Source organism: Macadamia integrifolia, unplaced genomic scaffold (assembly GCF_013358625.1).
Source record: "Macadamia integrifolia cultivar HAES 741 unplaced genomic scaffold, SCU_Mint_v3 scaffold_15A, whole genome shotgun sequence".
Taxonomy (NCBI): Eukaryota; Viridiplantae; Streptophyta; class Magnoliopsida; order Proteales; family Proteaceae; genus Macadamia; species Macadamia integrifolia.
The window spans coordinates 188,816-212,284 of NW_024870627.1; the positions used below are offsets into that span (position 1 = coordinate 188,816).

The 23,469-nt window shown below is 40.2% G+C and overlaps 1 protein-coding gene across 4 annotated transcripts in view; it reads right to left on the reverse strand.

The window, feature by feature from the left end:
- The window catches only part of LOC122070965 (MAP3K epsilon protein kinase 1-like), a 61,105-nt gene that overhangs the window by 26,369 nt on the left and 11,267 nt on the right, over nucleotides 1-23,469 (reverse strand). For all 4 annotated transcript variants that reach the window (XM_042635220.1, XM_042635222.1, XM_042635219.1 and 1 more), the window contains 5 exons: nucleotides 16,302-16,403; nucleotides 14,531-14,662; nucleotides 14,160-14,231; nucleotides 11,599-11,702; nucleotides 25-139 (listed from right to left, as the gene is read on the reverse strand). In XM_042635220.1, coding sequence (XP_042491154.1) covers nucleotides 25-139; nucleotides 11,599-11,702; nucleotides 14,160-14,231; nucleotides 14,531-14,662; nucleotides 16,302-16,403 — 525 coding nt within the window. The remainder of the gene's footprint in view (nucleotides 1-24; nucleotides 140-11,598; nucleotides 11,703-14,159; nucleotides 14,232-14,530; nucleotides 14,663-16,301; nucleotides 16,404-23,469) is intronic.

Below are 23,469 nucleotides of genomic sequence, written 5' to 3' on the forward strand. Positions count from 1 at the left end.
ATGATCAGCGTTAAAGATTCTCACTGGTACAAATTCAGAGGCATGAATTCTTGTTTTCTCTCTAGTAGGGCTTTCACCACTGTTTTGAATATCTGCATCTGAAATTTCTACAGAGGTTGATACATCTTCCCGTAAATTTCTGCAGAAATCAAAATCTTCAGATATTTATGTGAATAGGATCTCCAGGAAGTGGCATTAAAATTTCTTTGAACTTTCTGAGGAACTTAATCAAACAAGTACTAAAAATTTCCTAAGAAAGAATGATTCACAGGGGAAAGAAAGGTATGATGCCAAATGAATAATGTATATGTTCAAAAAAATACAAAAACAGCATAGCAGACAAAGAGGCATATCATTCTAGCAACGGAACAATAAGCAGGAGATCAAATGCAACATGCAGTGAAATTATTTGTTAACTTAAACAAGGCCAACATTCATGAATCGATAAATGAATCTAGGAAATCTCTCAAGCACCTGTCATGAACTAGGAGAGGCGCCAATATTATCTCACCTGAACTAAAGCACTGCTTCGTAGTACTTCATCCTAGCATTGCATACTACCAACCCCTTTTTCCACTCTCTTAAAGACATTTGACACGGGTACAGAACATTACTTTCTTTGTATAAAATGAATTTCACTTCTATAAATATATTTATAGATAAAACATTTTGCCTCCTAAATCCCACCACCTTGCGAAATGGTCCATGATAACCTAATTAAAGAGGAAATGGTCTATTGTGTGACATCCTAATTATATTGAAGGACATCTCATTGTCCCAAACAGGGAATCAGTGAACATGTTAGTTATGGCATGGACTTTTTCTCGTCTGCCAAGTGCGGATGTTATTAGGAACCAGCTGAATTTATTATTTCAGGTATCTATGATCCTGCAGTTCATTTAAAGATTTATGGGAAGAGTAGAGGCATATTCCCTAATCTTGGACCTTTCCCTATGTCCAGGTGGAAGTTCAAGACAATAAGATTCACGTCAGAAAGAACAGAGGCTCACATGAGTTCACAAATGTTAGGTTGTGCATATGTATGTACCCAGGGGTATTGTAGTAAGACCCTGCGGTGGGTTATAGCTTTTAGTTCTTCATTATTTCTCGTAGTTATAGTTGATGTTAATTTGTCTTCTTAGTCTTCCACTGCTGCAAGGACAGGAGTCTTCTAGTCCTTGCAGGATTGTACTTTTCTATCTATTTATACAATGAGGAGGGGACTGCTGCTTGTCAATGATTGTCACTCTAACCTGCAGCAATCTCTTTTCTCCCTTCTTCCTTTGTCTTGTTCTCTACCGTTAGTGCTGGTTGCCTTTTTCTGGTATTGTTACATGGTATCAGAGCTTAGATAGTCAGTGCTAGCAACCTTATCCATCTTTGTTTTGAGAGATCCTATTTTGATTTCTCTCTTGAACCATACCGTGCAGCCACCCTTTGCTGCAACTATCAATTATGAAGATCTAGTTCACGTCAATAAAAAAGCTAGAAATCTTCTTTTGTTATGCTATCAACTGGAAGAACACTACTTGCTTTGGATTTCCATGGAGTTGATCATCTATATAAACTGATTGCCATCAACACAAGGGCTGGCGGGACCCTATTTCTAGCTTTTTATGTTGGGACGATATAAGATACGTCTTTATTCTGCATCGAACCATCAGATCCTCATGAATGCTTAGGGATCTGTTGAACTCAAGGCTAGTACACCCGATCTCTATTCGGGGCTCATCAGTGCATCAGATATTGTCTAATGAGGTTTCTCTTCTTGTCAGAATGCATTTCTGAAATTACTTTTAATCTGACCGTTGGTATCAAATGACACTTTGGGGATTTATTTGATGCTTCTTTTAGGGTTATTGGACCATGTTGCTCTTCTAAGGGCTGTTGGCAAAATTTAAAGTATCGGAATCGTGTAATGTATCAGTGGGATGATTTTGAGAGATGTATCGTATCCTATCGGATATATCATATATGCAAGATACGCTAAAGATACCACCAATGGTCAAGGCACACATGGAAATACACTTTTGGATCAAAAAGCAGTATAAATAAGCAATATATTACATGTATCATGCATAAACACTAAAATGGAGCACAAGTATAATAAGATAAGTGCATTCAATTGAAATTGTTATAAAGGATGAGGTTTTTTACATGCATTAATAGTTTAATACTATGAAGAGTATCGGGGTGGTCCAAACTCATAGCTGGAAGAGTCTTCAGGAATAAGAGCGACTACGATGATGTTGTGCATCGACCAAATATAGGCATAATATTGACCCCAGTAGAAATAGTTATGGTAATTTTCTGGAAAATAAAAAATTAAAACAATGTACAAAAAATTGACAAAAAACCCCATGTGGGTTCATTCTCAATTTCGAACCTACAAAACTCTGAAAAAAATAATTCCCAATAGAGAAAAAACCAACATGGGGTTTTAAGAGATGTATCGATGGTATCACTTAGTGTCGCATTTTATTGCACTGTATCGGTCAATATATTGGGATACAGCAACCCTTTTAGAAAGAAAAAAAGATACGCGTCTCACATTCTCACTGTATCATACGGATACCCAATGTTGATACGATACGGTGGGATACTTTAAACCATGGCTGTTTGTTGTTGACCAGTGGTGATTTTACCTCACATTATTGGTTTCTCTTTTGTGCTGTCTTATTGGTCTTGATTAGTGAAGTTCTCATTGTGCATGAAGGCTGATCCCAAATCTACCTTGGACAATGTGTCCAATCACTACTACTAAATTCAATGGAATTTCTTCTCATATGCTTGTCGAACAATATAGATCTAGCTATTACAAGAAACGTGTGTTCCACACCACTACAAAAGGGGTTTGGGATGACTTGAAGGAAAGCTTCTCCCAAGAGAAGAATATGTTCCACACTGCACTTGACTCTTCTTCTAGAGCTTCTACACCATATATTGTGTCTCAAGATGACTACAATCAACTACTTAAACGTCTCCAGAATCTTAAGTAGTCCACCACTACTTCCTCATCCACAGCCACTAGCACACACATGCACATCAGCATTCATACTAACACATCTGCCACTCCATGGATAATTGATTCTGGTGAATCTACTCATATGACTGATTAAGTCAAAATTATTTTCTTCTTTGACCAATGTTTGTAAGTCTTCACCTGTAATTCTTGCTAATGGACTCATCATGGAATGGTTTCCTTGCCGAGATCTCGCTAGATATCAGTTTTTTTCCTGGGAAAAAGTGCAAAACCAGTGGCAAAATTGAGACCTCGAACCTTGTCATAGGGGTATTATAGTAAGACCATACGGCAGTGGATTATAGCTCTTATTTCTTTGTTATTTGTAGTAGTTATAGACTACTTATAGTTGATGTTACTTTGTCTTCTTAGTCTTACACTACCTCAAGGACAGAAGAGTCCTCTAGTCCTTGCAGGATTGTACTTTGTTATGTATATATACAATGGGAACTTGGGAAGGGACTTCCACTTGTCAACAATTGTCACTCTAACATGCAGCAGTCTCTTCTCTCCCTTCTTCCTCTCTTTAGTCCTCTATTGTTAGTGCTGGTTTCCTTTTTCTGGTATTGCTACTAGGAATAATGAGAAAATACTCAGATGTTCTCAACAGACGAGATGTAGTTGATCTTTGAAATCAAGTTAATGATAACATCATGAATAAGGAGATGTGGCATGGCCTGCCACTTGAAGAGCAAGGCAGGGGAAGACAAACAATCAGTAGCAGACGTGGCATGGCTGGATTTCACGGAAGCAGTAGAAGACTTGGACATTGCATGCGTGGCACGATCCTTAGTAGAGAATTTGGCTGATGAAGACTTGATTGAGGCAGTCGTGGCATGGTTTTGTCGCACAAGAGGACTTGGAGGATGCAGTTGTGGCATGGTTCTTAGAAGACTTGGTTGATGAGGACTTAATTGTAGCAGCCGTGGCATGGCCCCGACACTTAGAGAGAAGAGCAGGAGTAGGCAGGGGAATCAAAGTTGGAGTAGTGTTGGCATGGCCCTGCCACCTGGATGGCTAAGCAGGGGGAGGAGGGTAATGATCAGAAATGGTAGACAGACGAAGAGGAAGGGGATGGCAGGGCAAGGTAATGGCAGGAACCAGCAGCGAAGAAGGGGGAACAGATGAGAACCTGCGAGGGGCATGTTAGAGTTTGTGTACTAAGTGTAGTTTGCGAACTAGTTAATAGTTATGTCACTTGTTCCTTTATATTTTTATTCTTCTTTTTTCCTTTTTACCTCCCTAGGGAGGTGTATGTAATTCCACATAATATATTAGTGAAGCAATGTATGTGATAGAGAGATTATATCATATAATATATTAGTGAAGAAATATATGTGTTAGAGAGATTATTCTCTCACAATACAACATTTTACCTCCATCTCTCTTCTTCTCCTTCCACCTTCTTCCCTAACCTTCTATTCTCCTCACTTATTCTCTTGTTCTCTTCTAATCTTTATATTCTAACTAGGCAGTCGGAGGAAGCAGGGAGTTCGAGAAGGGGGTGGGTGAAGGAGGAGGATCCAAAGAAGAGGTAGAGACCCGAAAAGAAGTCGGGTTAGAAGATGGGTGGGGTGGAGGGTTAGATGATAAATGGGTTTGGTTAACAGGAGGGTTAGTTAAAAGGTATAGGTAGTCTAGTGGGAGTTGAGTCAAGAGGGGATGAGTAGAAAGGTGGGGTTGGGTCTGTTAGAAGTGTCAAAAGAGGGTCATGGGTTGATTGGGTCAAGGGAGGAGAAGGGTTAAGCCGGGAAGAACTAGGGTCCAAGGATGAACTGGGTTTAGCAATAGAAAAGGTTGAAGGTAAAGTGGAGGTGACATTGGAGTGATGAAAGGGTAAAAGAGGGGTAGGATTTGAAAGATAGGACGAGAAATAGATATCCCTCTAGCGAGGGTAGAATTAGACATGGTTCGAAATCTCGCCGAAATTTTGGTATTTCTGGCTCTTCTTTTTTTTGTCGAAACAAAATAAGGCACGAATCAATATTTGAACCATATTTCGGTCGAAATTTCGGTATCGTTTTGATATCTCGCCGAAACGATACATTTCATGCCTTATAAATACAAAATTTCATTGAGATTTTGACTCTGTCTCGGTGGTTTCGGTTCCATTTGCATATTTTAAAGGAAAAACACTCCAACAAGCCTCTAATTAGCCACATCATCACACATTTTGACATCCATTAGACTCCTATAAGAAAATCTACACATTTAAAACTTAGGAAAGGTAAAGTTCTTTCTCCAAAACCATTTTTTTTTAAATAGTACATAAATACATGTTGGGTGCTTGTAGATTTTTTATATGTTAGACACTAAAGGCCGATCAATGACCTCACGGAGTCATATTTAGTGCAAAAGATGGCAGTCGATGTTGATAACTATATTACGACCATTCGAGCTTACACCTGGTAGGGATGATTCAGATGAAGATGATGATTGGTCTATTTCATCGGGTGGTCGTACCCACACCCAGACACAACCACAGAAACAGACACATAGTGATGGTGATGGTGATGGTGATGGTGATGGTGGTGGTGGTGGTGGTGGTGGTGGTGGTGGAGGTGGAGGGGGTGATGGAGGGGGTGATGGTGGTGGTGATGGTGATGGTGATGGTGATGACGATGATGATGATGGAGATGATGGTGATAGGGGAGGGGTGGTGATAGATTTGAAGGAGTTCGAGAGCAGTATGAGCAGGCCGAGCCAGAACCAAAGCCAGAGCCTAAGCAGGTGCGATTCACTGGGGAGAGTCAGCTTCAGTATGCCACACAAGATTCTGATCATGGTGCACGTCCATCAGGTGGAGGGAGGAGTTCAGGTTACAGTAGAGGGCCTCGTCGCCGATTCAGTGGAGAAGGGCAGTGAGATTATATAGATATTGATAGTTTATCTACTTCTATTGGCAGAATGAGTTTTAATGGAGGGGATAGTCATCCTCATAGTGAGAGTAAAGGGAGTGGGCAATGGCGTGCCCCATCATTTACTGGAGAGAGCACCTAGTCAGAGTATTATGACCCTTTTGGTTAATTAACTGGGATGGGGCATACATCTGGTTCATCCATTCCTAGCAGTAGTACTAACCATGGCTCCCAAACCCAATCACATGGTAGTGGCTTTGTCGATAGTTTATTTTCATACCCAGCCAATCTGTACGTGTTGCCGGAACCATCAGTTGATAGTAGCTCAATGGTGGGTTCTTCTTCTTCATACTATGGTGGTGATATGTACGTTCGGATAGGTTACCTTCAGTAAGTAGATGACTCAATCTTTTTAGCAGTTGTGGAGGACTACGTTCGATTCTTCTCTCAGACTATGACGTGGCATACATTTGTGGTCCAATTAGAGGAAAATGCACGTCGACTCCATTGTACTGGGCGTGGAATCCAGCCAGGCCGTCATAGTTCTTTCCAATAGATAATAGATAGTCTCATAGTCATTATGATTATTGTTGTGCTGTTGTGTAACTAATATGCTCAGTGGATGACTTTAGTTGGGACTTGTGAATAAGGGAGTTGCATAGCATATTACTCTAGTACTCTAAATATTAGTTAATTAATGTTGTTGATGTATGTTTTGATCATGGTTTAAATGCATTATTTATTTGTTTTACTATCATATTATATCTTGTTCTAGAAATGAAGCAGGTAAAATCTCTAGAATAGTTCGATGGTTGCTGCCAAACAAAGGTGCAACTCTAAAATAGTGTCATATTCTAGTATTTTTGCATTTTTATGTTCTAAGCATGTTTATTAACCTTAAAATAAGCTACCCACCAAGTTTAAGGTCAAAATATGGCCATTTGGCCTCCGAAACAATCAACCGAAAAAAATAATAATAATACACCAACTCGGCAGAGATCTCGCCGTGTTGGTGTTTCTGAACCCACTGAAACACCGAAACGAAATGAAATTTCGAACCTTGGAATTAAAGAAGGTTGCAAAGCAAGAGAAGGGACTAGAAGGTTCATGGATGAGAGAGGATGAAAGGCCTGTTGTAGTAGGCGAGAAGGAAAGATAAGTGCCGTCAGACACAGGGTTAGGAGATCGTAGCACAACAAAGGAGTTGTGAGAATCGAAGCTACAGACCCTTGGTCTGTGCCTTAAGTCAAACTTTAGCTTCAAACGATTGATAGGAGAACCAGATGCCGGTAAATGCCCTTTGCGTTTGCGGTATCGTTTCCAGCTCCGACCATGACTCAGAGGTCAAGGGACAATAGAGGAGTTGCGAGGGGGAGGAAACCTGGATCCATTAGAATGTGAGATGGAACCTTCAATAGCAGAGGAATACGACACCTCAAAGGCAGAAGCTAGTGCTCTAAAATGGGACTCAACAAGTGGCAAATCCATCAATTCATCAGGAGCCGAAGGCTTTAATTTAGAAGAGCAGGCCTTAGAATGATGGCCAAAGACTTTGCCGACCAAACAATGTAGAGGGATCCAGTCATAAGAAATATTTTGGTGAAAGGAATGTCCTTCATCGTCCATAATAATCATAGAAGAAGAAAGAGTGGCGACTACTAAAACTTTGACATAGATTCGGGGGAAGGAGAGGGATTGCAACTTTTTGGTTCTAGCATCTGAGTATAGAGGTGTGCCAATCGCAGAGCCTATGATGCTCAGCCCCTTATCGCACCAGAAATGTAGGGGAAGGTTGGGAAGGGCGATCTAAAGAGGAAGGGAACAGAAATTAATTTTATGGAGGTGCATGAATTGATTCTATTGCCTAAGGAAGTTTGGTTTCTTTCCAACATGTCAGGGGCCACCTTCCACTGCTCTAAGCATGCCTTGTTTGTAGGAGATGTTGAAGAGAAAGAACCATTTTCCAGGACGTAAGACTTATGGGAGTTCCGCTGCTTGCTTTGAGATCTTTTGACAATGGGATAAGGAGGACGACTGCCCAGAAAATGTCCCATGAGGTACAATCTCCATTTGGCAATTTCTGAATCAAGAAAGCCCGCAAGATAGTGACCTATTTTCTTGTCGCTTATAAGGGTGGGGGGGAACATAGTGGAGAGTAAGGCCATCCTTAGAAGAGGAAGCTGAAGGGTCGAAGAGGGAGATCCAAGGTTTGGGGTCAGGGATGGAAGAGTTAGGGGAGGAGGATTGGGAGCTGCAAGAGGTAAGGATGTCCACAGAAGTGTGGTGATGAGGATTCAACAGAGGAAGGGAGGTGGGGGACTCAGCGGTAGGGAGAGGAGGAGGAGGAGGAGGGTGGCCGGAAGCCATGGCCACCAGACAGATAGTCAGAAGAGATTGGGTCATAAAGCGGGAGAAGGTCAGCTCAAGAAGGAGGTGCTTGTTCAATATATGGGCCCTCCACAATGGATTCCTTCCCATTGTTAAAGCTGTTTGGGATAAGCCTACTCATTCCTTCTCTTCCACTCTTATCACTTCTGCCTGCAAGCTAAAAAATGTCAAAATTGCAAGGACTGGAACTGCTCCACCTTTGGCAACATCTCCTCCTGTGTCAACTCTTGCAAAGAAAAGATTGCATCCATCCAATCCCGCCTTCAATTTGACATTCTCAACTCCTCCGTTGCCATTGAGGAAAAAACTGCCTCTCTTGAGCTCTCCTTCTTGCAAGCCCAAGAAGAGTGTTTCCTCAAGAAAAAGTCTGTATCAAGTGGCTGGAGCTTGGAGATTCCAATTTTTCTTATTTCCACAAATCCATGAGGGCTAAAACCAACTCCAATTCCATTCCCTTACTCTCGGCAAGATACGGGTCCCTCCTCCTTTATCCAGAGGACATTAAAGTGAAGGTTGTGTCCTACTTCAAGGATATCTTCCACCCTCCGCCCTCCCTCACTCCCATCCCCTTCCCCTCATTGTTCAGCAATTTCATCCCTAGACACCTCATCACCTCCCTTCAATCTATCCCCTCTGACTCTGAGATCTTGATTTTCGTTCACTCCAATAAAGCCCCAAGCTCATATGGTTTTAACATGGGTTTCTTCTCTTCTTGTTAGGACATCATAGGAAATGACATCACCAAAGCAATCAAGAGCTTCTACTTCAATCTCACCCCAATCCAAGGTGTCAACCACACCTTTCTCTGCCTAATCCACAACAAGCAAGGAGCCTCCACCATGCTTAACTTCAGGCCCATTTCCCTTCGTAATCTTTGTATAAATTCATATCCAAGATCCTTGTGAATTAGATTCAAGTAGTCATTGATTCCCTTGCCATTCCCAACCAATCCGCTTTTATAGTTGGTCGAAGTATCTCTGATAATATAATCCTTTGCAATGAGGTTGTGCAAGGGTTCGATAGAAAATCCCATTCTCCTGCCGCCCTCCTCAAGATTGATATTCATAAGGCTTTTAACTCTAAGATGGGATTTCATTTCAAAGGTTTTGCTTACCATGTCTCCCCCCCCCCTCCTTCGTTTATTGGCTCTAATCTTGTATTTCCTCCCCTAACTTCTCCGTCCTGGTTAATGAATCTTTGGATACTTACTTCTCCCCTTCTGTGGGCATCAGACAAGGCTGCACTCTCTTCCTCCTTTTTTTCTTGGCCCTTAAAAGACTTAAAGTCCTCTAATCCATCCAATCCTATAGGGAAGATCTCCTCATCTCCCCCATTCCCAAATGCAAATCCCTTAAGCTCATCCACCTTGCCTTTGCTGACGACATCATGATCTTATCTAAAGCTGACCCCCTCTACATTTCAACCATTATGTCCTCCCTTAATCTTTTTTAATCTTTGTCCAGTCTCCATATCAATCTTCTCAAATCCCATCTCTTCCTTTCCAGTGTTATTGAAGATTCTAAAGCTCATCTCTTCTAGCTTCTTGGCTTCTCACTTGGTTGCCTTCTCATTAGATACTTGGGTCTCCCCCTCATTACTGTCAGGTTGACAGCCCACCACTATGCCCCCATGTTGGATCATATTCGCAAAAGGCTCCAACTTTGGAAAGTTAAGCTCCTTTCCTATATTGATTATTGAGAGCTCATGCGTTCTGTCCTCTAATCCTCTTACATCTACTAGTCTAGTGTCTTTAAGCTTCCAAAATCCAACATCACAGTTGTTGAATCCCTCATCTGCACCTTCCTTTGGAAAGGGGTTGACTCGTCCAAATTCCTCCACCACATCAAATGGTCCTCCATTTGCCTTCCTAAGGCTGAAGGAGGCCTAGGATTAAGAAGGACTGAAGATGCCAACACTATGTGTATTCTCAAGCTTATCTGAAAAATTGTCTCCAAACAAAATGGCATATGAGTCTCTCGGGTCTATTTCTCTTTACTTCAAAAAGACTCCTTATGGACTGTTCTCCATAGCCAGGATGCCTCTTGGGTATGGCACAAAATACTCTAAGCCAGGCTAATTTCCATGAATGTCATCTACCGCAGTATAGGAAATGGTCTTTCCACCTCCCTATGGCTTGATAATTGGCACCCTGATGGTGTTCTCTATCTAAAAGTGGGGCCTTTACTCCTCTAGTCTAGCTAAGGACACTCCCATCTCCTCCATCATCTCTAATGGCTTCTGATCTCTCCACATTTCCATGCCCCCACCCCCGTCTCCCTCCTCCTAGAAGAGAAGATAGAGTCATTTGGTCTCCCTCCTCCTCTGGTCGTTTTTCCTCCTCTGACTGGCACCTCGTTAGGTCCCAGGGCCCCTCTTCCCCTTAGCACAAAATTATTTAGTTCAAATTCGACATCCCGCACCACAGTTTCACTATTTGGAGAGCTCTTTCCATTTGTCTCCCCACCCAGTCCTTTCCTATCTACCGTCATATCCCTATTGCTCCTGCCCGTTGCCTCTACTGGAATGGTTCCGAAGAATATGTCACCTCTTTTTTAGTGGCCTTTTTCTTTCTCTATGTAAAAGTGAGTCCTTGTGAAATGCTGGCCTGCAAAAAGCCTCCCCTTTCCCTCTCGAGAGAATGGATTTGGATCCACATGACGTTTGCTGGGAACTCCATTTGCAATACTGCTGGCAAGGTCACCTTCGAGGCTACAATCAATCACATTTGGATGGAGAGCAATATTTTTAGATGGTCTTTCAACTTCAAATCCTTTGAGAAAATTTGGAACGCTATCTATTTTGAGGTCTTCTCCAAGCTCTCTTTGCTGCCTTGTCATCCTGTTGTGGAATCCCCAAGGAACAAACTTATTGTTAAGTCTTGCGGCTTTCCCTCTTCTCTTTTGCTCCCCCTACCCCCACACATTAGGAGTTGTAGCATCATTTTTTCTATTGTTTTCCACTCCCTTCAGGGTCTTGTATATTCCATCCCCCTTTTTTCTCCTTGTTATTGAATTTCTTATTCACCCAAAAAAAAAAAAAATCACGCATAAAGATAATTTGTTATCATGAGCTTAACCAATATTTTTTAACAAAAAAATAATGAAATAAAAGACCTATCAATGCATAATTCCCACAATAGAAATAAAACCAAATAACATTAATATTCAACAATAATGATATGTGAAAGATTACAAGCTTAAATGGTTTGGTTCTTATTGATCTAAAATGAATCTACATGATATAGGTAGGTGTTGGTCCGATATAATTCATGTCTTATGAATGCATGATCATGCGAACAGAAAACTGTTACAAAAAGTTGCCGCATTCCACCTTATCTTTCCATTCGACTGCCGGAGTGAGGACAAAGCACGCCTTGAATTCTGTATCCAAGGATGCAAAAGTAACGTTTTTGCATCTGGTCTCTGCCTAGCATCCTGAAACACAAATCCAACTGTCAAGCTATGCAATTGGACAGTGACACTAAGACTTCTGTTTACCCAAAATCGCGTCAAACAGTTGGTAATAGGTATTGGTGCCTCTTCAATACTAATGACAGTATCCCATTGTAATGCCACATGCTCCAAAGCACACTTCTAAATTTTCTCGAGAGTTTAAATCTGCCATTTCTATTTAGTTTATTGGGTGTCACAAGCAGAACTAATTACAGAGTATACATTTGTAGAATTTGAACCAGTACGTTGAGAGACTCACTCCATTTCTGCTATGAATTTTTCAACCCAAAAAAAGTTTCTCTTCTGAGATTGTTTTCATTGTCAAATGAATGTCCAACAATCTTCATTTAAAATAAGGAATACTACCGTGGGAAAAGGTTCCTACACACCAGTTGCAGGAAACTTTCCTACATGCCCAGCCACATGGACAGCTGATATTGCAAGGCAGACCATTGGATAGAGGGGTAATGATCAAGATTATCTAGGTGTCAAATTCAGAGCCTAATTCAATCAAACACCATTCCATGTGTTGGCATGTATCCCATTCATGTACATGCATGCTTACAGTGCTTCAACAACTTCTATGCACTCTCTCATAGCCCTGCTCTCTTTATATAAAAAAAAAAAAAAGATCAAGAACAAATTCCAATGGATTTAAAACTTATTCTTTGGTAAATCATAAATCCTATTCTAGAATGCTCACTATCAGGTTAGTTCCTCTGTCGTCGCCGAGGAGCCCTTGGCAAGGAGACCTTTGGATAAGTTGCTAAAACAAACGGGAGGGGAGGATCAACCCGTTCAATGTAATTCTGAAGAGAAACTGTTGGCACTTTAAAATAAGTCAAAATGCCCAAATTTTCTTATAACATTCATGGTCAATTTTAGGTTGAAATGCCCAAAATAAGTTTATTTTCATTCAGGCGATTTAACAGCATTCGCGCACTTTAAAATAAGTTTGACCGGAGCACAAATTTGTCATTACAACTCAGATTTAAATAATCTTAGACTTGTTGGAAGCTGGTTTTATGTTATACCTAATACAAAAGTCTCATGTAAAATTAAAATCATTTGACCAATCAAACTTATTATAGAACAAGAGCATTTCTCTAGATGTTGAATTTTTATAACTTAATGCGACTTAATGTTGATTTTTTTATGATTTGATGTGGCTAAATGTTGATTTTTAATGACTTAATGTGGCTTAATGTTGATTTTTATGACACAAGGTATATATAGCTTACTAAATAATGTTAGAAAATAGGAAAAATAAAAAATAACATTTGTTCGCCTTAAGGCAAGCGCCTTCTCGCCTAAGCTCTTAGACAGCCCTCCACCGCATTGGTTCGCCTTGGCACCGTGACAACTATGTTGACAAGTGAGTAGGGAATCTAGGGGTTTATCTGTCTACAAAATTTGGGTCTCATCTAATCTGCCACATGGCTGTTTATGGCATTTAAAATTGGTGTAAAGGTTCCTACCACAGGCATGTAGAATCCAAGCTCCCTACTATTGTTTCTAAAAATAATGGATGATATTTATATCAGAATTACCTTAAAGGAAATAGATCTTTGGGCCCTTCAATACTAAATTGATTCAAAGAGAGAGAGAGAGAGAGAGATAAACATGAAAGCTTTTTTCTTCTATGGGAGGGTGAATGATTCTTGATCAACCCACCTACAGAGGCTTATTTGGTTAGCACACAATCTCCGATACATGGCATGTTAGATGGAGCCCAAAATGGATAGGTAGACCCTAAAGTCCCTTTATCACATGCCAAGTTTCAGCCTGAACAAAATCGACCAAGTGCCAATGAAGTCTTAAAAATCGAGGAATACGAAGAGGGTACACTGAGCTTATTCACAGGGATCCATGCTAGTACATTGGGATTATATGATTGAATTTAGCCCTAAATTTGGCACATGGCCAACCCATGCCTTTTCCTATTTATCCAATGGTTAATATTGCCACATCATCCTTCCATGTTGTAGAACTAGGTGAAAAACCAAGAGAAGCTTGTCTATGCTGGACTGTACCGATTATTTACACATGAATAAGAGATTAGTAAAAAAAGGGGAAAAAAAAAAGTTCCAATGACAATAGAATTGTTGTTCTGCGTTGATATACATTGTTGTGGTCCTGACTAAACAACCCAAGCTTTTGGGATAAGCAGTTGTAACATGGTATCAGACTCAGGAGGTCGGGTGATCAATCCTTGGTAAATGCGAGGGGTTTGTGTTATGTGTTGTTGTGGCCCTATGCATTGTGCCCCCTTTGTGACACATGATGGAGTCACATGCAGAGCCATATGTGTTGATATACATTGTTGTGGCCCTTACCCAACAGCTCAAGCTTCTGGGATAAGCGGTTTATAACAAGAATGAAACCAAATCCTAAGGATCAGAAAACACAAGCTTTGAAGTGAATTTTCTTCTACCTTACCTTTTTAAAACACTGGCATAGGAAATCTGTGATGCCAGAGGATAGATGCTCAGGTATAGGAGGATGCTCATCCTGAAAATCATGAAGAAATAAACTAATTCAATTAAGAGGTCAAAACAATATATCATGCTGTCAAGTTTTATAAATCTTATACCCCGATTGAAACATATGTCTTCCAAATTTAGTAGCAATGGAAAAAATATCTTTCACAACAATAATATCAGAAGTGGTCCAAACAACAATGAAAACCCAAAAAGATTGAGACAGAACAAAAGATCCATCTCAGCAATCATGCCTAAAGACTACACACTGGATACTAAATATAACAAAGAGAGCACAGTAATGAGTATAAATGTAGACCAGTGTGAAACCTGAACAATCCGGAAGAGAGCTGGCATAGGCTGGATATCAAAGTAAGGAGGAACACAGGTGAGAAGCTCAATTACAGTGCAGCCAACACTCCATATATCTGAAGCAGCACAAACTCCTGACATTTCAATCACCTGCACCAAATAAATCAGTTCACTTTTAAGCAAGGTTTGAGATCTTGTTTCGGTTTTTTTGGCGAGCTGATGTATTGTTTTTTTCAAATGGCTGTTTTGATGGTCAAACAACCATATTATGATCTAAAACTTGGTGCGAAGCCTGTTTTAAAGTAAATAAACATATTTGGTTCAAAGGCCACATCCCTCGCCATAGCTTCACAGCTTGGTGAGTCTTACTAACTGCCTTCCTACACAGTCTTTCCTTATCATCGGCACATCAAGGTCCCCAATTCCTTTAGTCTTTGCTACAATGGCACTAAAGATGCTGATCATATCTTTTTCTCCTGGCCCTTCTCCTCCACTATCTAGAAGAGAGTCTTTGCCTCCTATTGGCCTTCCTACAGACAAGTCCTCTCACGAGTAAGGAATGGATTTGGGTCAGCATGACCTTTGGTGGATCTTCTACTTGTGATATTGCTGGGAAGCTTACCATTTGTGCTACTATCAATCATATTTGGATGGAGTGCAATCTCATAGATGGACTTCCAATTCTCACTCCTTTAGTAAGATATGGAAAGCCATCTATTTCATTGTCAGCTCCAAACTTAGTTGCATCCAGCACCACAAGGTTCAAGACACCACAAAGAACAGGCTCACTATTGTGTCTGAGGGTCTTCCTATAAATCCTATCTCTATTAGTATTATCTCCCCCACCACCTTTGATGTATCATAGAGTTGATTTTATAGTTATTGAGGCCATCCTTTGTTGGATCTTTTGTGGGTATTAGCCATCTCCCTCTCTCCTCTCCTCCCCTTTTATATTCTTTTCTCCTTGGTAATGAATTTATTTATTCATCTAAAACAAAACATATTTAGAACTTCACTTTGCAAAAAAAAAAAAATTGATATAGTGGTCTTTTAGAGTTGCACCCTTGTTTAGCAGTAAGTCCGTAAGCATGCACGGATATACATGGGGATGCATCCCAATACACAAGAGGTGTCTAATTGAATTTGAGAATAAAATTTGACACGTGGCTAATCTAGACCATAGCCACTCCATCCAACAGCCAGATTTCCACATCATCTGTTCACATGGCAGAATGGCATTAGGACCACAATGGAAGCCCTTCCTAGCAGTCCGGATAAAAGCCCCCCTTTTGTCTTTAATGAATAATGAAGATATTATGAAAAGAGAGAAATACAGAAACAAAGGAAGACCAAGAATGTCAAAACACCATATTCCAAAACAAACAGAAATATCATGTATTCCATCGCACGCAAACCTAACACCCCCCTTCACACACACAGTATATTTGGCAAGCACATTCACTTCCTGCCTGCTGATCTTGAAACCCAAGAGAGAAATATTAAATGACAAAGCGAGAGCCAAAATTCTTTTAACTTGTGAAAATTCAGACTAGTTCCTTTGTTAAAGAGAATCCCCAGTATAACCAATTACCCAAAAGGAAATATACACAGATCTCTACTCCAATTAATTGCCATTTGTCTGTGTGCATTGATTAATCAATTTTCACAAGAAACAAGCAGCTGTTGGTATTCATAAATTTTTAAATTAAAACATATTTATATAAACAAAATTTTTTATTTATCAACATAATGGAACTTGGCCAAAAAAACAGAACACTCTAGTGACTACCTCAGGGGCCATCCAATATGGTGTTCCAACAACAGAATATGTATTAACATCTGCCTCAGTGAGTTTTGTAGCAACCCCAAAATCAGCAAGTTTAACAAGACCCTGAGTAAATACATCAATCAAAAACAAGTTACTAAGCACTACAAGAAAATAGAAAAACAGATGAGACTAATAGCAGATAAGGTAGAATCATCATATCGTAAATCAACACATGGAAACAGAAAGGGGAAATACTACTGCTACAAACCAAACCCTTTGCACAAAACTAATGAACCATACAATAAGTTACTCATGGATTTAAGAATTTTTATTTTAGCTTTCACATTTTCCAATGATGGTAAGATGTTCATAAATTCATAAAGGGTTTCATACATAGTGCTAGAGGGGGAGGACTAGGAGATTCATACAACAAGGGATGTAGTCATGTAGATGATATGGAAAAATATGAAAAAGATATGTGAGAGACAAATAGAAAATTGATACTGAGGTGGCAGTAGATACTTCCCATAAGCTTGATCGTTCTATACCATCTTCAAATCAGCAATTCGGCACGGTTTCTTTATTTAAAGGGGGAGAGATATTAAAGGAATCTATGAAGGAGGCATCTGTTAAGGAATCCTTGACGAATAGCAACTCAGCATCTTTATCTATGAATGGAGAATGTGCCAAGGATTATAGTGCCAGATTTCCTATTTTAAAGGAGGGTGCTTGGCCAAGGGAGAAAATCAAGGGAGCAGCTCATATTTCTGCTGGAGATACGATAAATGAAGCTGATCATTTGGCTGTAATTTTTTTCACATCATGCTCAACCAGTAGAAAGTCCAGCTAGGACAGATGTGACTAAGAACCATGTTGTAACAAAAAGGGGCATTTCGGAGACTCATCAAGTTCGGTTACGACAAAGACTATTGGAGGAAACCCAAATGAAGGTATCTCATCTTTGACATCTTCTTTTATATCTGTTGGTCAGAAATCCAATTTGGTTAGGATCAAGAAAATGGTTCAGAATGTGGGTCGGACCATGGCCGTGGATAAGGGTTCCGGTGTGGGAAAAAATGAAGGTATCTGAAGCTCTCATTCTCAACTTGTAGAGTTGACCCCTAATATGAAAAAGCAATTGATGGTTTACTATTGATGTATACATTGACGCTGCCCTTCCCTAACAGTTCGAGCTTTTGGGTGAAATGGTAGCAAACATAGTATCAGAGTAGGGAGATCAAGTGTTTAACTCCTGAGAAGTGCATCTGAAGAGTTTTCCCAATATTTCTTCTCACTGGGGCGCGAAGGAAATGCTTCTTGAGCTACACATGCAAGGACCATGGGATCTTCGCTTGCATGTGCGGGGGAGTGTCCATGTATACATTGACACTAACCTCCCCTAACAGTTTGAGCTTTTAGGTGAAATGGTAGCAAACATTTACCAAAAACAAAAGAAAAAACAATTGATGGAGGCTGGTTGTTGGAATGATTCTAATAGGGTCAATGGTGTACATAATAAATCCTCTTCTTAATGGATTGCATCTGTTGGAATGTGAGAGGTTTGAATGCCCCAACAAAAATCAAAGGAATTAGTAGAATGTTTGCTAAGTCTAATGTAAAGATGGCAATGCTTCTTGATACTACGGTTAAAGTGGAGAATTCCCAGAAAGTATTCCAATCTTTAAAGAAGGGCTGGTCTTATTTTCATAATGGTGAGTAGGGTCATTCAATCCGAATCTGGGTGGAATGGGATCCAAATTTCATATGGTGGAAGAACTTCAAAAAAAAAAATCACAAAGGGTTCATTTAAAAATTAATGTCATTGGTACACCTATGCTGTTCTACTGTGTTGCGATTTATGTTGTTAATAATATGGAGGGTAGGAAAGACTTGTGGAGAAAAATTTGGTGGCATTGACTGCTAACTTGTCTAATAGTCTTGCCTACCCTCCATATCATCAACAGCTTCCTACTGAATAGGGTCCTCCCCCACTATGTCCTCCCTTCATCTTTTTGCCTCTTTCGGGGTTCCGCATTAATCTTCTCAAATCCAGGCTCTTTCTCTCTGGCGTCCCTGACCCCTCTATTGCCCACCTCTTAAGATCACTGGATTCTCCCTTCGCTTCCTCCCAGTTAAGTACCTTGGTCTTCCTCTCCATAGGCTCTTGGTCCATCATTGTACTCCTAAGTTGGACCTTATGAGGAAAAGGCTCCAACTCTAGAAAGGGAAACTTCTCTCCTATACGGGCCGATTGGTCTTTGTCAAATCTATTCTCTAGTCAATGTACTTGTGCTAGTCCAGTGTTTTCATTCTCCCTGAATCCACCATCAAATCTTCTGAGTCTCTTCTCCTCTCCTTCCTTTGGAAAGGTACTGACTCCGCCAAATTCCTCCACCTATTAGTTGGGACAAAGTCTGCAGGCCTAAATCTGAAGGAGGCCTAGGTATAAGAAGAATCATAGATGTAAATATTGTGGGTATTCTTAAGCTCATTTAAAAGATTGCTTCCAAGTATGGCAGTATTTAGGTCACTTGGGTCTTCTCTTACCTTCTCAGAAATTATTCCCTCTGGTCAACCTCCCTTCCTTTTGATTCCTCTTGGATCTGGCGTAATATCCTCTACCTCAGGCCTTAGACCTTAACTGCGATTTCCTACTCCATCGGAGACAGCTCCTTGATATCCCTCTGGTTGGACCCCTGGCATCACTCTGGTAGCCTCCTTGCTCAAGTTTCCCCTAGAGTCATTTACTCCTCTGGCTTGATAGATCCATCAAAGTGTCCTCCATCATCTCCCTAGGAGCTTGGTCTCCTCCTGCTTCCCCTCCTCCTCTGGTTGACCTTTGGTCCTCCCTCCCTCCTATTCCTCATGGTCATAAAGGAAGGCAGGACAAAATTATATGGACCCGTCCTCTCAAGGACTGTTCTCTTCTGCCTCTGTTTGGGACTTCTTTCGTACTAAGGATCCTCTTTCCCCTTCGTGAAATATCATCCAATTTAAAGGCCACATCTGCCGCCACAGCTTTACTGCCTAGAGAGCTCTCTCTAACTGGCTCCTTACCCAAAGCTTTCTCATCTATTGGCACATTCAAGCTCCCCATTTTTGCTGTCTTTGCTGGAATGGCATTGAAGATGTTGACCATCTTTTTTTCTCTTCCCATTTTTCCTCCTCTATCTGGAAAAAAGTCCTTAGTTCCTGCTCACCTACTTCTAAAAGGGTTGCTCACCTACTTTTAAAAGGGTTTTTCCTCCAAGAAGAGAATGGATCTGGCTTAACATGACCTTTAGAGGACCCACTATTTGCTGTATTGTTGGAAAGCTCGCCTTCAGTGTTACGATAAACCATATTTAAATGGAGTACAATCTCTGTAGATGGACTTCCAACTCTAGATCCTTTGATAGGATTTGGAAAACCATCTACTTTGATGTTAGCTTCAAACATGGCTGCCTCTGTCATCGCACGGTCCATGACACCCCAAGGAACAGGCTCATTGTTTTGTCTTGGGGTCTCCCATCTACTATTATTATCCCCTCACCCCTTTGATGTATCATTTTGTTCCTTTTAGGCTGGTCCTTCGCCGTTGTAAGGTCCTTCCTTTAATGGGCTTGTGCCTTTGTGTCTTGCCCTTCCCCCCTCCTCTCCCCTTGTATATTCTTAACCTGTTTGGCAATGAATTTCTTTATTCATCTAAAAAAAATTGTACGAGCCTTTGGTCATTCTTGGAGACGTTAATGATGTTCGAAACCAATGAGAAAAATTGGAGGGGGGGGAACCTTATTCGGCAAGAAGTTGTTGATGATTTTAATACTTGTATTTATGATGTGGAGATGGGAGTTGATGGAATTGAAATGGAAAGGCGACCTACTTACCTGGAGTAATAGCCATAAAGGTGTGAATAGAATTTGCTGCAAACTTGGTAGGGTCTTGGTTAATTTTGCACAGATGGATTTAATGATCTCTTTAGAAGTTGATTTTTTTCTACCTAGATTGTCTAACAGTAGCCCTATTAATTTGTCTACTCTAGAGAAGAAGTTTGGTTCCAAGCACTTTAAATTTTTTAATGCGAGGGTTATGAAGAGGTGGTCAAAAGAGGATGAATCTGCCTATTCAAATTGTTAGAATATATATTTTAAGTGTGCCGCATGAGCACAAGGGTATTTTCCCCCTTCCACCGACCCTATTTAGAGTGGGGCGGCTGGATGGGGGTTAGTTATAATTGGGGTATGACTTGTAGTTCTTCTATGACTCTTTTTTGCTTATTATAATGTGATCAGTTAGATTACTCAAGCATTCCACCCTAATTTGGCAATTAACATAGTGTTAGAGCCACTTTTCTAATTTAAGCTTTTTAAGGGAAGCTTTCCCTTTCTCTTCTTCCCAAATCGCGAGCATCCACCTTCTTCTGTTCCTTTGTCTCCCCAATTTCCCATAGGACAGCAATAATGAGGTGATTCATATGAATCTAGTTGTTGTCCTACATATTACCTCAATGTTTTAAATTCTAAAACTTTGGGAGTGGGCAATTGGAGTACTTTTCTCTGCCTTGTGATTCTCGATCCTTTTGTAGGGTTTGATTCTTTCTTCTGTTAAGATTAAGCCTCCTCTTAAAGATCAAGCACTGCACATTGAAGAAGTATCCATCATTGCTTACAAGATTGAAGACCATACCCATCTGCGATTTAAGGGTTTTCTCTAAAACCCTAATCCCATCAATTTTTGGGTTCCCTCCCTCAGAATCAGGTGATGTTTGGAAGAGACCTTCCTCACCCCCATAGAGGAGATTGACTAGCCTTGTGGCCCCATCTGCCAAGGTTGTGTGTGATCCTCATCTTCTTGAAAATTTAGGGTTTTCTCCCAAAACCCTAATTTTTCATGTCTCACTAGTTCTTCATCAGAATCAGACAATATTTGGAGGAGTGCCTCAATCCCTACAGGGCAATTCAAGCCAAGCTTGGGCTCATTCTGATGGCTGATTTTGAAGTTTTGGTATTTCCCCTGCTCATTGTCAATTTTTCCTTGGTGCCATCATGTATGAAGTAACTATTGTAACCTTAGCATCTGATGGGCAAGGTCGCAATGAATACATGCCCTTTGGCACTAGCTCTGTGAAATTGAAGGGAACTAATTACCTTATGTGGTCCAGATCTACATATCTTACCATTGCTGGCAGATGCTCACTACACATATCACAGGCAAATAAAAAAAACCCCTCTGCAAAAGGTACTGCCCAGGACAAATGAATTATAATGTCTCTCTGGTAATGTCTTTCCTGATTAATTCTATTCATCAGTCTACTTCTAAAGGGTTCTTGTTGTTAGAAAATGCTACTGAGATTTGGGTTGCTGCCAAGGAAACCTTTAGACAGATAGGCAATGCTGCTCAGGTATTTGATCTTCGCAAAGAGGTTTGTAACACTACTAAGCAAGATCTATCTATGTCCAAATGCTATGTTGAACTTCGCACTCTATGGTATAAGCTTGATCACTTTGCAGACTATCACCCTTCAAGTGTTGAGGACATTGCTCCCTATACAAAGCATATGGACATAATCAGGGTGTATAATTTATTGGCTAGTTTGAAAGCTGTGTATGATCAGATTCGTGTCCAGGTAATGAGTAGATCTCCCTTCCCTACTCTGGAACACTCCTTTGCCCTAGTTCATAAGGAGGAGTGTTTTCGTAACTCTACGCTTCATCCTCCCACTGTTGAAAAATCAGCCCTACAAGCTAGTTCTACTACTTCTGAGGAAACAACCTATTAGAATCATAGTTTTTAAGGAGCTGCTAAGGCGTCGCCTTACCAGCGCCTTGGCACTGATGCGGTCTAGAGATGGTAAGGCAGTGCACCGCCTTATGTGAAGTGGCGCCTTATGGGGGTTTTTTTTTGTCTTAAACACATTTTAAAATTACTTGATGAAGATTCCAAATATCGATTTTTTATTGGTAGGTGTATGGTTTTGTTAGCACTTGAGATGTATGGGATCAGCTTTACTCCGCCAAAAATAACCAAAACAAACAAAACAATAACACGATTCACAAACAGGGTTTGGATTTTGTCAAGGGCTTTAAGAAAGGACTTTGAGAAGGAATCAAGGAACAAGGAAGAACCACTAATCCAGGCGACCATTTTGCTCCGGCAGTAGTGAGCTTGCTCCAGCAACGGTGAGCTTTATTCTTCTTTAACAGGAGTAGAAATATAGTGGATGACCTTAGGGCTTAGGCACTCATTTTAGCATTATAGAGGTAAGTATAATAAATACTTGTATTTTTTATGTCTTCTTTTCTTTATATTTATAATTTTGTTTCATAATTATGTATTTATATTATATGTTAATATGATTGATGATTAATGATTGATGAAGATGAACTTAGTTTATTCACTTTATTGATTGGTTTTCTTGATGAATATCTTACATTGGTAATAGGAACATTTATGAACATTTATTGATTAATATGTATTCATATTAATATGTTAATATGAACATTTAATATTTATTTAACATATGAGTAATAGGATTCAATTAGGATTTGGGCCAAATAGATTAGCTTTATAAAAAAATTACACAGGAACGCTTTAGTTGATGAGGCGAAGCTTTATGCCCGCCTTATCACTAAGGCCCTTCAAAAGACCCTCAAACGCCTCCGTCGCCTTACTGCCTTAAAAACTATGATTAGAATAAGAATTAGTGTGCTGCAGGGGCACATTGGGGCTTCCCTCCCCCTCCACCGACCCTAATTAGAGTGGGGCGGCTGGATGGGGGGTATACTTGTAAATACTTTATATTCTGTTTTGTACTCCTACCATGACTCCTATCATGACTCTATCATGATTCCTATATGATTCTATTATGATTTTACATTATAAATAGGGGACTTGTGTGATCAGTTAAAGACGCACAAGCATTCTCCCATTTAATGTAGACGAGGATAGGTAAACTAACCAAGCCTTCAACTGCAGTATTTTTTAAATCAGAAGAACAACCAATAATGCCCAAGGTAGGACAGCAATTCCACATATCAGAATTAAGGAAGAAAACAATTCTCTGTAAATCAAAGTTCCGAACCCCGAAGCAGGAGTCTATGAGGTCAGACTACAAACCAGATGGCAGGGCTAACTCAGATATAGGAATAGGGTCCTAACAGATCATAATCATAAATAAACATCCACAGAAACAGAAGAGAACAGATTTGCT